This window comes from Mercurialis annua, linkage group LG4 (assembly GCF_937616625.2).
Source record: "Mercurialis annua linkage group LG4, ddMerAnnu1.2, whole genome shotgun sequence".
In the NCBI taxonomy this organism is placed as follows: domain Eukaryota; kingdom Viridiplantae; phylum Streptophyta; class Magnoliopsida; order Malpighiales; family Euphorbiaceae; genus Mercurialis; species Mercurialis annua.
In genome coordinates, this window is record NC_065573.1 from 27,995,077 (window position 1) to 28,008,881 (window position 13,805).

General features: G+C 36.7%; 1 protein-coding gene across 1 annotated transcript; it reads right to left on the minus strand.

Annotated features, from left to right (window-relative positions):
• Window positions 1-153: 153 nt before the first annotated feature.
• LOC126676861 (coatomer subunit alpha-2-like) lies at window positions 154-5,862 on the minus strand. The gene is made up of 4 exons (XM_050371177.2): window positions 5,674-5,862; window positions 5,326-5,560; window positions 3,630-4,124; window positions 154-3,378 (listed from the first exon to the last, which is right to left on the minus strand). Exons 2-4 carry the CDS (start codon window positions 5,531-5,533, stop codon window positions 428-430), a joined length of 3,654 nt encoding a protein of 1,217 aa, XP_050227134.1. The 5' UTR covers window positions 5,534-5,560; window positions 5,674-5,862; the 3' UTR covers window positions 154-427.
• Window positions 5,863-13,805: the final 7,943 nt, after the last annotated feature.

Below are 13,805 nucleotides of genomic sequence, written 5' to 3' on the forward strand. Positions count from 1 at the left end.
AATGAACAGCTTCTCAAAAACGGACTAGACAGTTGAACCAGACCAATTGATTGGAGTGTGTTCTGTCGCTGGTTTGGATTCTAAGACAATGGTTCAAACTGTAAAGATTACCTCTGATCTGAGGCTGACCAACAAACCACCAAATCATCACAATTATGCAAATTTGCCATACAGCTATAACTTGTAATTTATATGCCTACAACATCTATCAAGAATAGTCAAGACAAAATTCTCAAATTGTTTATTACATGGAAAATCATAATCAACTAAAGTAAAGGGATAAAGGAAATTTAGTCGAAAAAAAGAAGAAAAAAAATGGCAATAGACATAACTAATATATCTCACCTTTTCCACTGCAGAGACACACAGCCTGTCGGTAATATGAGCTGCAAAGTGATTGAAAAAACTTATTCATTTAAACTCTTGATCATCGTCGTATCTGGGCAGAAGAACAGAGTAGCCCAGAAGCATCTGCCCCAATAACAGCAAGATCACAAACAGAACATAACTGGCCTTCTTGGCTCGGCACATATCGTGAGCTACAATACGGGCAAGAGACATCTTTTTGTCCTCTGTAAATAGGAATATATGTTGCAGCACATGTAACAAATGGGTTTCTGAAATCATAATTTAGCTGAGAGGCATCAGTCATATTCCTTTCTGCAACCTGCAACACTTGCCTGGCCGGCTTTGCCTGGTTCTCGCTAGGGTTTGTATCTAATAGCCGTCTGGCAAAAGTAGCTGCAGTAGCCACATTCTTGGCCTTGAAACAAACAGTCATTGCATTCAGAAGAGCAAGCCTTAAATGAGGAATTTGAAGGTTGCAATGAGTGAAATAGGCAGCTAGTTCCTGTTGGCGTATTGGATCGTCTTTCATTTCCCTCCTTTTGAGCTCCATCTGAAGAGCCAGAACATACTCTTTGACGATAATAATTAACTCTTTGACTTCATCGACCTCTCCCCTTGACTCGACAACAATTAATGGAATTGTATGAAGAATATTGACAAACTGTCGGAGTGCTTCGCTGAACTTTCCAGCTGTTGTAGCTCTATAGCCAGCCCTGAGCTTCTCTTCCAGCTGAGAGAAATTAAAGGCCAGTGCTGGAGGGCCCCTTACATTAGGGCTAGCAGACTCGGTAAATCCCCGCTCAAGAGCCAAAGATATCACTGGTGTTGATGAAAATGCACGTAAATAGGTATGGCTACCAGTGCAAAGGTCAAGAAACATGGATTTCAATGGAGCAAAGTTCCGGATCCCAAGTTGCCTGTTGAGCAATCGCATAGCAGTATCGAAATTTCCAGCTGCAGCATGTTCAGCGGCAAGTGATGATCTCTGGATCCAAATCTGACTTACAGGCATACCAGGAGTTGGAGCCACAAAAACAGAAGTGTGAGCAGATGCAGAAGCCCTCGGCGTTTCTGCTTCAGGGGGAAGCTCCAAGTCTTCAAGGTCCCATCCTCCCTCTCCATTTTCATCAGCCACTTCTGCATCCTCTAGAATTTCTGAAACATCCCCATTTTGTAAGCCATCTACGTCATCCATATCCAGATCCCCACCCCAATCGCCTTCTGGAATTTCTTCATCTTCATCAATACCACCTTTACCAATATCATCCAGTCCACCTTGAAATATGCCTCTCATGACTCTTAGAAGAGGCCAATCAACACCGCACAAAATGGGAGCTGGAGGTATCAGTAGGGAGGGTACTTTGCCCTCCGGCAAGGATGGAAGATTATCTCCTAATTCAGCACCCAGACGTTCAGCGATATCTTCTAGCCCATGAACTTTGGCAGTTACATAAGCAAGCGGCAAATGACCAGCATTCTCTAAGATCTTGACACGTTCTTGGATATCACCCAAATACATAGCATTGTGAAACTGACCCATAACATCATTCTTAACTTCAGCAATTTTCAGCATTTTGGAAAGCTTTTCCAGATTCCCAGTTATGAGATATAGGAAAGATAATCTATCAAAATTTTTGGTCCTCTGATATGCATATTCAACAATACCTGCATTACCTTGGCGAAGAGCTTCCACCCCCAGTCTATACCAGTGATCTTTCTCATCAATTTCCTTTGCTGAAGCAACAGCAATCTGAATATTTCCACTCTCTAGAGCCAAATTAAATCGAGTTCTCTCATCTTTCACAAAATGAAGAGCAACTTCAGGAAAACCCTTCTGTTGCAAATAAGAGATCATTGCCTGTCCACAAAGCTGAGAATTCCTAATCATACTCATTACATGGTCATACTTCTTCCTCAAAAGGCAAAGTTTAAACATGTATTCTGTGGCATCAATGTCAAAATGTTTGCTCTTCCCATCCCGATCCAAGTAAAATATGGTTTTTCCGGAAACCTTAGTAATGTAAATTGGCACATCAAGGGTTCTAATTATGCCACTGTCCCCATTAGGAAGGCAATACTTTATGTGATTTAATGTCGTATAAATGAAAACACCATTATCATCCCAAGCTCCGCTCTTTACACGAATCGTCTCATGGAGAGTGCACTGGTGAGCAAGTTTCTTGCTAGCAATAACAATGGCATGTTTGCTAAGCAAGGCAACACTTTCCATGTCATTAGACCAAATAACATACTTGACAAATGGTGTTTGCAAATCCCCGAGAACAGTTCTTTGCTGAAGATCAAATATGACAACTCTATCCTCTGCCCGGCAAAGCAAATTGCCAGTGCCAGCATAGAATATTGAATCGGCAGCAATGGGAAGACCACTCTTTTTAACAACCTCATTCTTCAAGTTTTTGACTAAAACTTGGTTGCTGCTCTTTTCAAGCACTGCGAATCTATTCCGGGCCACAAAGACAGCTGATCCTCCAGAACCCCTCTTTGCCTCTGGAACAGAATCACCCCTACTAATATTGTCTTTGGGTATGACATAAAGCTCATAAGTTCCACCTTCAACATCTGAGCAAATAAGAACAGCATTCTCAGTAGGGCTATAAGAAAGTTGCCTTGGACTTTGATTCAGGCTGGTGGTACCAGGTCGGCGGATGGGAATCACTTGAGTATCTTTTTGAGTTGAAAACTCAAAGAACCGCAAAAAGCGTTCTTTGACATAGAACAAAGAGTCACCGCTCACTGCGAAGGCAGGCCTTTCTCTCTCTAACTTAAAGACAATCATCCCACTGTCGTGACCTGCAGCCAAGAGATTCATTTCAGGGTGACATGCCAGGATCCAAAACCTGTCATGCTCTCGACGGAACGTCTGAACTCCCATTCGTTTAGTTACATCCCAAACGCGAATGCTTTTATCCTCTGAATTTGAAACAATAATGTCCTGTTTAGCATGAAACAAAACGCACGATACATTGTTCATATGTCCTCTCAATGTGTCCACTTCCCAAGCCTTTGAGTCTGGAAAAAACACAGAGTAAAATAAACCACTCAGTCGTGGGATTAACCAACCAGTACAGTTACACTAAATATACAGGGATACGTCTGCAGGTATTCACATTGTGGGCTCAGGCATGTGGATAAAAAACTATAATTGCAAAATGCAACATTAAAAGTTCAACATGAAAGCAAAATACAGGAATTAAGATGATTCAAAATTAGTTAGGGACGAATGATAAAGGTGAAATTAAATAAAATGGCTACCAACTAACCATTCATGCGCCACAGCTTCAATTGACGGTCATCAGCTCCTGAGACAATCAAGGGAAGGGTGGGGTGGAATGAGGCCCAGTTGACTCCTCGGTCATGGCCTTCTAACACATACTTAACAACAGCATCAACCCCACCAAAAAGATCTGTATTCATCTGACTCAGCCGCAGAATCTCATCAGCAGGGGACACTGTTTTCTTTTTCAGAGCACCGATATCCCACACACGAATGGTCTGATCTAGAGAGGCAGAAACAACAAGATCTTCTTTAGGATGGAACGAGGCACACATGACGTAGTGATTGTGGCCCGCCAACACAGAAATACATGTACGTGATTGCCAGTTCCAAATACGGATGGTCTGATCGTCACTGGCACTCACAATCCAAGGATTCTCGTGATGGAACTGCACAGTACGGATATAATCAAGATGTCCAAGGAGTGTAAAAAGACACCTATGCATCTTGTAATTCCAAACTTTAATCTTGTAATCATCACCTGCAAAACATCAATTCCTTGTTTTGAGAAAAAAAATGCAAACACATATTCTGTTTCATCAACATTCCTAATCCATGATGTATCATCAATCTTTTAAATGTATCAAAGTCTTTAGCTGTTAAATTTCAAATACACCTAAATATTAGCATCATATTGGAAAATTAATTTCATATAAATCTGTAACTAACACACTGCCGAGTCCTAGACCAGCCTCAAAACTCTCTTCCATTGTACTGAAGAGCTTAATAAAATCATGCCTTAACATGTGACAGGTTTTGCAGGTGGTGATAAATAGAGTGTTACAAGTGGCTTCTACAACAAAACGAAATACAGCTAATAGAAATACATGCATATGTTATACCTAACAATATGGGCCTGTTTTCACATCAACAAAAAAATAATCGAGCCAATATTCAGAAAATTTTACAAAATCGTCTCCACAGTGACCGACCTACAATTCTAGTTGACAAAGGGGCATAGTGAGTTTGGAAGCATAGTGCTGCAACCGACGTCACGCTAAATAGCATCATTTTATCATTGCACATGCAACTGTACATTTCCTCATTGATAATGATCTTATAGTTCTTGATCTCTATGGAATTAAATAACCAGCCCATAAGTTACATCCAGAATTTCGTTACTCTGAGCAAACATCAAATGACATAATATCTAATTTCCATTTTACCTAATATCTAATTTCCATTTTACCTCAACCTACAACAAAAGAGAGAGAGAAATAATATAATACTCAAGTCGGTAACACTAGAAGACTAGAACTCAATCTAAAATTAACATATCATGAAACAAAGATTTAATACAAGTCCACTCCTTAGAGAGAGTGGGAAAGTAGGAATCTACATTGCATCATTTTAAAGTAATCTGCATATATCTAAGAAAAAAATGTACTCTCTTTAAACAGAATTCGGAGGCGCACAAAATCATTCCACTAACAGCGAATTTGCCTATAGCTAAAAGCACAGCAATTCAATTCAATTTAATCAATTTTTTTATTTTAAAATCAAATAATTACTATGATATGATTCCTTCAATGGCATTTTGCAAACAAGACCTACTAACCAAATTCAATTTAACAAAAACGAGCACGTATCACATAGATCTATTACAATATATAATTAAAAACAATATTAAACAGAAATGAGAAATACAAAAATGTAAAAATGTTTTATGTAAGCTAATTAACCTCCAGAGACAAAAAGAGGCTGAGAATTATGAAAATGGACGCCACGAACAGGACCATCGTGCTCATCAAACCGATCAATAAGCGTGCCCATTCGATAATCCCATAACTGGATAACACCACTGTGAAGACTCGAAAGGATCCATGGTCTTTTACTGTGAAAACTCAGTCCCTTTACTCTGTTACTCTTTGTTTCAAATTTTGTCAGCATCTTTATTTCTTTTAATCAATCCGAACCCTAATTAAAACAACAATAACAAAATCTAGCATCAAAATTAAATCCAAATCGTAAATAATTGATCTAATATAAAATAATGTAATTGCAGATTCAATAATTAGGAACAGTTTTACCTTGAATGAGAGATCTGAGGAGAGTAGTAGATCAAGATTCAAAATGATTAGAATAAAGCGGCATTTAAAGGATTTACTACAATAAAAAATACTGTAATAATATCCTGAAGAAGAGAGATCTATAAATCTAAAAACCGCTACCAGGAAGCTTTAGCTCGCTCTTGATTTCGATTGGACGCGCGTCTATAGACCAAAAGTTTTATTTATTAATTTAAAAGTTTATATTTTCATTTTCGTGTCATTGTTAATTTTTGGTGAAAATCATTTTTCATTTCTCTCTTATTTTAATTAACTTAACAATACTACTTTTAAAAACAACTAGTTTCGCATTACGTGCTATGCACGTGGCTCGTAACGTAACTCCTCATTGAACATATTAATAAATTTATTATAATTATATTAATTTTTTATTTATAATTAATATTAAATTAGTTAAGAATTTTTGTAAAAGTAAATATAATATATTCGGTTATTAAATTTTTTTCCATATTGAATTTATTCTTCTTTTAGTTTTATAATAACTATAATTAAATAATTAACTTAATTTTATTAATAATATCTTTACAAATAATAAGATAGAAATTTAAATAATATTATATTGACCAGATACAGTATTTTAATTTTGTAATTCAATCAAACTAAAAAATAAGCATTCCTACTAATTTGGAGAAAATTTAGTTATTTTTTTACATACTAAACACTAAATTAGAGATAATTTAGCTGCCTATTCTAATTAGGACTTTAATTACAATAGTGATTAATTAAATAATTAATTAGTTAATGACTATAAAATCTTTATTTAGTAGTAAACTGAAAATAATTATTCAGTAAATTTACCTGTCCCCCCTATCCGTGCTTTTATATATAGTATAGATAAAAAAAATAAACAATTAAATACTATGGTAGTAATATTTTAATGTTTATTTATAGTAAGTAGTGTCATTAAAAGCAACAGTATATGAAAAAATAAAGAGTATTAGAAAATAAATCATAGTTTTCTTTGTCCATTCAATTTCCAGGGCTTCGCCCTAACCAAATCATAGTTATTTCTTAATACTAAACATAAATATTGAAAAATAAATAGACTACTTAATTTTTTTAAAATCAAGTGATTATTAATTTATTAGGAGGAAATTTCTCGGGTTACTTATTTTAAAAACTTAATTATTGCGATACAAGATTTTTGAACCCTCTTTTCATCTCATATCCTTTTTATTTACCAAATGGATTTGTTTGATTTTTTAATTTTAAAAATATTGTTTGTACTTTTATGTTGAATGTCTTTTTTTTATCAATTTTTATTTTTATTTTTTATTTTTTGTGGTGTTTTTTATAGTGGTTTTATGGTGGTTTTATAGTGTATATATGGTGCTTTTATGGTATTTTTGTGGTGTCGTTTATGGCTTTTTAGTGTAAAAACACTATAAAACATAAATCAATTTGTTGTGTACAAAATCACTAGCAAAAAAAAGCAGAATAATTATATAAAATTAGAGAGAAATTATATGAACAAGAGAACAATTATATTAATAAAAGAACAAAAGATCTAAAATAATTTATGTACAAAAAATCTAAAATAATTTAAACAATTAAAAAAATCTAAAATGTGGAAAAACGATGACGATGAAACCATCTGAAGAAAGACGGCGACGAATAAACCACCGGAAGAAAGACAACAACGAAAAAACAGCTAGAAGAAAGACGACGACATCGCAATCGTAGATTTGAGAGGCAGTGGCTTCTTGTACTCGTGGATCTGAGAACAAAATAAAAAAAAAAGAAAGAGAGAAAAGGAGATATTTTGAGAGGAAGGAGAAAATAAAATGAGAGAGGTGGCGGTTGCGTGAAAAAATGATAGAATATGAGAAAGAAGCTCAAATTTAGAAAAATGTCATTTTTAAATATATTTTCTAAAACTGAGTGAAATTAACTAAATATGATTGAAAATGTTATAATTACTTTTTAAAAGTAGGATAGTATTGTAAATAATTCCGATTATTAATCATGACTATAAAATATAACATAAATAATTGAAATTAAGAAAGGATAAAAGTAAGATTTCAACTTAAAATTTCAATTATGATAAAAATAATTAAAATTAGAAAAGGATAAAAGTTGAAACCTTTGGCTGAATAGAAAGAGTGTGGCGTGGAGCAACAAAAACAGGGACTCCGGAGATAATTGTAGCTTAGCAGTGTTCGCAACTTACAGCATGGATAATTGTTCAATCTATGTCCGGTCATATTAAGTTGACAAGTTTGACGACGGAAGATGAAAGTCTCGGTGGAAACCCTCGGCTGAAGGCTAGCTTAAGCTTAATGTGGATACGACTATTTTTTCCAACAATGGAGGAATACGAGTCGGCATTGTGGTGAGGGATGAAAGGGGACTGGTATCCACGAAAAGACATTTGAAGTTGCAGGGTAATTTTACTTCGATAATTGCTGAGACGATTGACATTCCAGGAACTCTAAAGGAATTCAACAAGGTTATTATTTAATATGTTGCCATGAAGGTTGCTTTGGAGATTCGTAATATGGGGTTTTGTTGATGCAAACATCTTAGTTGAGGATTATATGAGTTTAGAAAAGTAGTTATATATGTTATGTTTTATTTCTTTATGTGAGGTGGTTTGTGAATCAAGCTATACGATGCGCATTTAATTTCATATCATAAAGAGAGCTTTTGTCATTTGTCTAAATATCTCACACATGCAACTGTTTTGAATTATTAACGACATTCCATTAATTTTCAAATAAAATTTAAATGAATGCAAAATAAAGATTAATTAATTAAATTGAAATAATAATATTATCTATATTTCAAAACGCTAAAATTATAGTTTTCATACATTTTTACGGCACAAAAGTAGTTTTAATCTGCAAATACTATATAGACAAACATTAAGCAAATAATCAATCACGACCTCAAATTTTTACTCTCAGATAACAAATTATTAAATTTCAATTTCGGTCAGTAAACTCTCTGATTTTTTATTTTGAGGCCAGTGAACATCATATCTTCAACTTTATACACTACTAGAAATCAGCAGATTGGCGACCGAAATTAGCGACGGACTCATCATCCGTCGCTAATTCTATTCATTACCGACGGAATTGGCGACGGATAGGTCATCCGTCGCCAATTCTACAAAACAGCATGGCGGGAACCAACCCGCCAATTTTTCCCACTGAAATTAGCGACGGATTATGAAATCCGTTGCTAATTTACACAAAAAGCTTGGCGGGAACCAACCCGCCAATTTTTCCCACTGAAATTAGCGACGGATGCCAACATTCCGTCGCTAATTTCATTGTGTCTTGAAACGCAGCGTTTCAAGGGCTGAAATTAGCGACGGATGTTAATCCGTCGGTAATTATAACCCATGAAACGCTGCGTTTCATTTTTACTGAGGTTAGCGACGGATTGTGTCCGTCGCTAATCTCAGTAAAATAAAACGGGCAGAAGCCCTTTCTTTCCTTTTCTTCTTCGTTTCTCTTTTCTTTCCCCTTCTATTTTCTCCCGCCGCCGTTCCAGTTCAGACCCGCCGCCGTTCAGTTCAGACCCCCCCCCACCGCCGTCCAGTTCAGAACCCCTTCCACCGCCGTCCAGTTCAGACCCCCCGCCACCGCCGTCCTTGCCCTTTTCATTTTCTCCCGCCTTGCTGCCACCGCCGTAGACCCCGTGCCACCGCCGTCCACCTTCTTCCGCCTGCCGCTTCCGATCCAGGTATGTATTCTTCTCTATTTTTATTAGTTTGTTTTAATATAAAACAATTTTAGGTTATTTTTTTTTGATTTTGTTGGCTGCCCATTTCCAGCCCGCCCGCTGCCGCCACTGCTGCCACCACCGCTGCCGCCACCGTTGCCGCCACTGTCTTCCGTTACAATCCAGGTATTTAATAAAATTAAATTGTAATTTTAGGTTATTTAATTGGTTATTTAATTTATAATTAGTTAATACATTAATGTTAATTTTATACCTAAAATTATTAAATTTAGGTTATTCTATATTAATTATGTAAATTTGGGTTATTTGATTAGGTTAATTAAATAGTTTAATTTTAAATTGATTAGATTTTGTAAATTACAAATGACTAGGTTAATTACATTGTTTAATTTTAAGTTGATTAAATTTTGAATGATTAGGTTAATTCAATTATTTTTGAATTTAGGTTAAATTCAAAATATTTTAGGTTAGATATTTTAATAGATTAATTGTATTGTTTAATCTTGTTTAATTTTGTTAAATTAAGTTAGTTAATTTGTAATATAAGGCAACCTATAATTTTAATTTATGTTAATTAAATGAAATTAGCGTAATTTATTAACAATATGCTTTATTGGAAAAACATTGAGATGAAATAAGTTGTTGGTTATGTTGGAATACGTATTGTTTACTTGCAGGCTTTCCCTGAAAAATGGGTGATGCTCATTTTTAGGGGAAATGTTGCCGGTTTTTTTAAAATATTAAAAACTAATGAAAAACTTAAACCGTAGGATTTTGGCGCTGATAGCCGTAGATTGTTTTCGCACTAAACCGACCGTTCTCAGGAGTCCTCTAATTTGCGGTTCTGCTCTTCAACAAGTAAGTGTTATTGCATTTTTGTATTTCAATTTAATTAATTAGTTCGAGTAAATTGAATAACTGTTAAATTTAATTAACAAAGATTTTATTCCCACCGAATAAAATCTTACCTAGCCGTAGAAACCCGTCCCGTGTGTTCAAGAGATTGAACGACACGGGATTGTACGTGTGTACAGTTCGTAAAACTGCTGTCGTCTGCGTAATTTGATCACGAAAAAACATATATGTATGGATATGGTATAAAAATATTTGGTAGTTTTCTGGCGTATGTTCTCCGGGTGGCTATTTAATATAGGCTGTGTAACGCTTATTCCTTACGGAATATATAATTAGCGTTACACACCCTATATTATATAATGCACCTGGGGAACGACGCCGGAAGGCTGCCGAATATTTTTTCCGTATTCATGCATATATCGTGATCGAATTATGGGGCGCCAGTTTTGCGAATGGGATAGGACCCTACCCTTTTAGCAGTCAATTACATTGACTTTGCTACATTGAGCTTATGAACCAGTACCTAATTGTATGTCCTCCAGAAATGAATCCAGACCGTAGTTGGATGTATACGAGACATGACAGAGGCTTCCTGCCGCCTGATTTTTTCCCTAATCTTGAAGAGTTCGTGAATTTTGCTGTACAACATCCGGAGTGTATGAGTGGGGAAGAGATAAAATGCCCATGTTCTAGGACAAAATGTAGAAATACAAATTTTCGAGATGTCGAAGTTGTGAAACTACATGTCTTGCAGTCTGGGTTTGTTCCAGATTACTATGTCTGGATTCACCACGGTGAGGTGAATGTCCCTCCTGTAGTTCAGCAGCCGGCTAATGAATACGATTACTATAATGAGGGAGGGGGAGATTTAAACTATGGCCAGAGAATGGTTATTGATGCTGCTGGTCCCGAAGTTTTTGAGGAAGAGACCCCGAATGACGAAGCTCGGAAGTTTTTTGATATGATGAGTGCGGCAGAAGAAGAAATATGGCCCGGAAATAGCAAACACTCACCCCTGTCCGCATCTGTTGAAATTTTGGATATTAAGTGTCGACATCAGGGGTCGATATCTTTGATTGATGACACCTGCCGTTTATTACAAGAACTGCTTCCAGAGAACAACAAAATGCCGAAAATTTTTGCTAATATCAAGAAGCTGGTGAAAGGTCTCGGGTTGCCGGTCGAGGTTATTGATTGCTGTTTCCACAACTGTATGATTTACTGGGGGGCAGACGAGGATTTAACCCACTGTAAAGTTTGCACATTTCCTCGGTGGAAACCTGTAACGAAAAGCAATTCGGCCAAAAGAAGGGCTAACGTTCCGTACAAAAAAATGTTTTATTTCCCTTTAACTCCGAGGCTGCAAAGATTGTACGCTTCCAAAGCCACAGCTAAACATATGACATGGCACGCTGAACATGAAATGGAAGACGAGAAGATGTGTCATCCTTCTGACTCTCCGGCTTGGAAACGGTTCAGTGAGTTGCATACAGATTTTGCTGACGAAACAAGAAATATCAGGCTAGGCTTATGTACTGACGGGTTTCAACCATTTGGTAGTTTTGGGAAAAATTATTCTTCCTGGCCAGTTATTGTGACGCCGTATAATCTGCCTCCTGGCATGTGCATGAAGGATGAGTTTATGTTTCTAACAATACTTGTCCCGGGACCCGGTAATCCAAAAAACCATATGGATATTTTCCTGCAGCCATTAATAGCGGAGTTGAATCAGTTGTGGGAATCTGGAATCCGGACATATGACATTCAAAAACGGCAGAATTTTCAAATGAGGGCGGCGCTTATGTGGACAATTAATGACTTTCCCGCTTATTCAATGTTGTCCGGTTGGAGCACATCAGGAAGATTGGCATGTCCGCATTGTATGGAAAATACTGAGGCTTTCACGTTGCCCGAGAGTGGAAAACAAACGTGGTTTGATTGCCACAGAAAGTTTTTACATACAGGTCACCATTTCCGTCGGAATGTTACCGAATTCCGAAAAGGCAAACAAGTTAGACATCAATTTGGAGGTGTGAGGACTGGAGATGAAGTGTTAGCAGAGGTGGACGGTTTGGGGTTTAAGAGGGCCTATGAGAATGATGCTAAGGCTACGAATGATGAACTATCTAAAGGCCGTGGTTGGAACCGAAAAAGTATATTTTGGGATTTACCGTATTGGAGGACAAATGTGATCCGGCATAATCTCGATGTCATGCATATTGAGAAAAATGTATTTGACAACGTTTTCAATACCGTGCTCAATGTACCTGGTAAGACGAAAGATACGGCAAAATCTCGGGCAGAGTTGAATAAAATTTGTGATCGTCCTGGCCTGGCACAAGATGAGGAAACTGGTAGATATCCAAAGGCTTTGTATGCTTTGGACAGAGATTTAAAAAAGATTTTGTTAGAATGGATTCAAAAGTTAAAGTTTCCAGATGGTTACGTGTCCAACTTGTCTAGGTGTGTTGATTTAAACAGTTTAAAGATGATGGGCATGAAAAGTCATGATTGTCATGTCTTCATGCAACGACTTTTGCCAATTGCTCTTCGGGAGCTTCTTCCGGCAGAAGTGTGGGAGCCTTTAACAGAGTTGAGTATATTCTTCAGAGAGTTAACCGCCACATCGCTGAAAAAGGCAGATCTTCAGAGATTAGAGCTTGATATCCCGAAGATACTGTGCAAGTTGGAACGTATATTTCCGCCGAGTTTTTTTGATTCGATGGAACATCTCCCCGTACACCTTCCATACGAAGCTATGATGGCAGGACCTGTTCAGTATCGTTGGATGTATCCGTTTGAAAGGTGATATATTTAAAGTTCTATTTCGTCAACCGATAATTAGGTAAATTAACTAATTATATGATTATGCAGATACCTGAGAAAACTCAAAAATAAGGTTTCGAATAAAGGCAGAGTGGAAGGAAGCATTAGCAGCGGATATCTACTGGAGGAAACAGCAAAATTTGCATCTTTTTATTTCAAGGATGGTGATCCGATGGTACCATGTCGGATGCAAAGAAATGAAGTTTGCGAAATGGACGTTGATGATGATTTCGACAGATTAAATATTTTCAAACCAAAAGGGCGACCTGTAGGTGCTTGTCGGAACAGATATCTGGATGATGCTGAATATGTTGCTGCCCGAAGCTACATCCTTTTGAATTGCCCTGAAATCGAACCTTACAGAGAGTAAGTCTTAATATACAAATTTAAGTTCAGTATTGAAGAATTTGATACAAATTGTATTAATTCGCTCGTATTCTTGTAAAAAGAGTTTTTGAAGGTGAGTTGTATGAATTCAACCCCGAAATTACACAGACCGAAGTTGTAGTCAAATTGGAGAGGGAATTCGCCTTTTGGTTCGAGCAATATGTAAGTATTAATGTTGTTTTACCGTCGTAGTTGTATATTATATTATCGTGTTGATCCGTATAATAATTGTGCTACAGGTGAAAGACCCAACTGTCAGTACCAATCCCTATATTCTAAGTCTTGCAAAGGGACCGCTTAGATCGGTCAAAACATTCAAGGGGTACTGTGTGAAC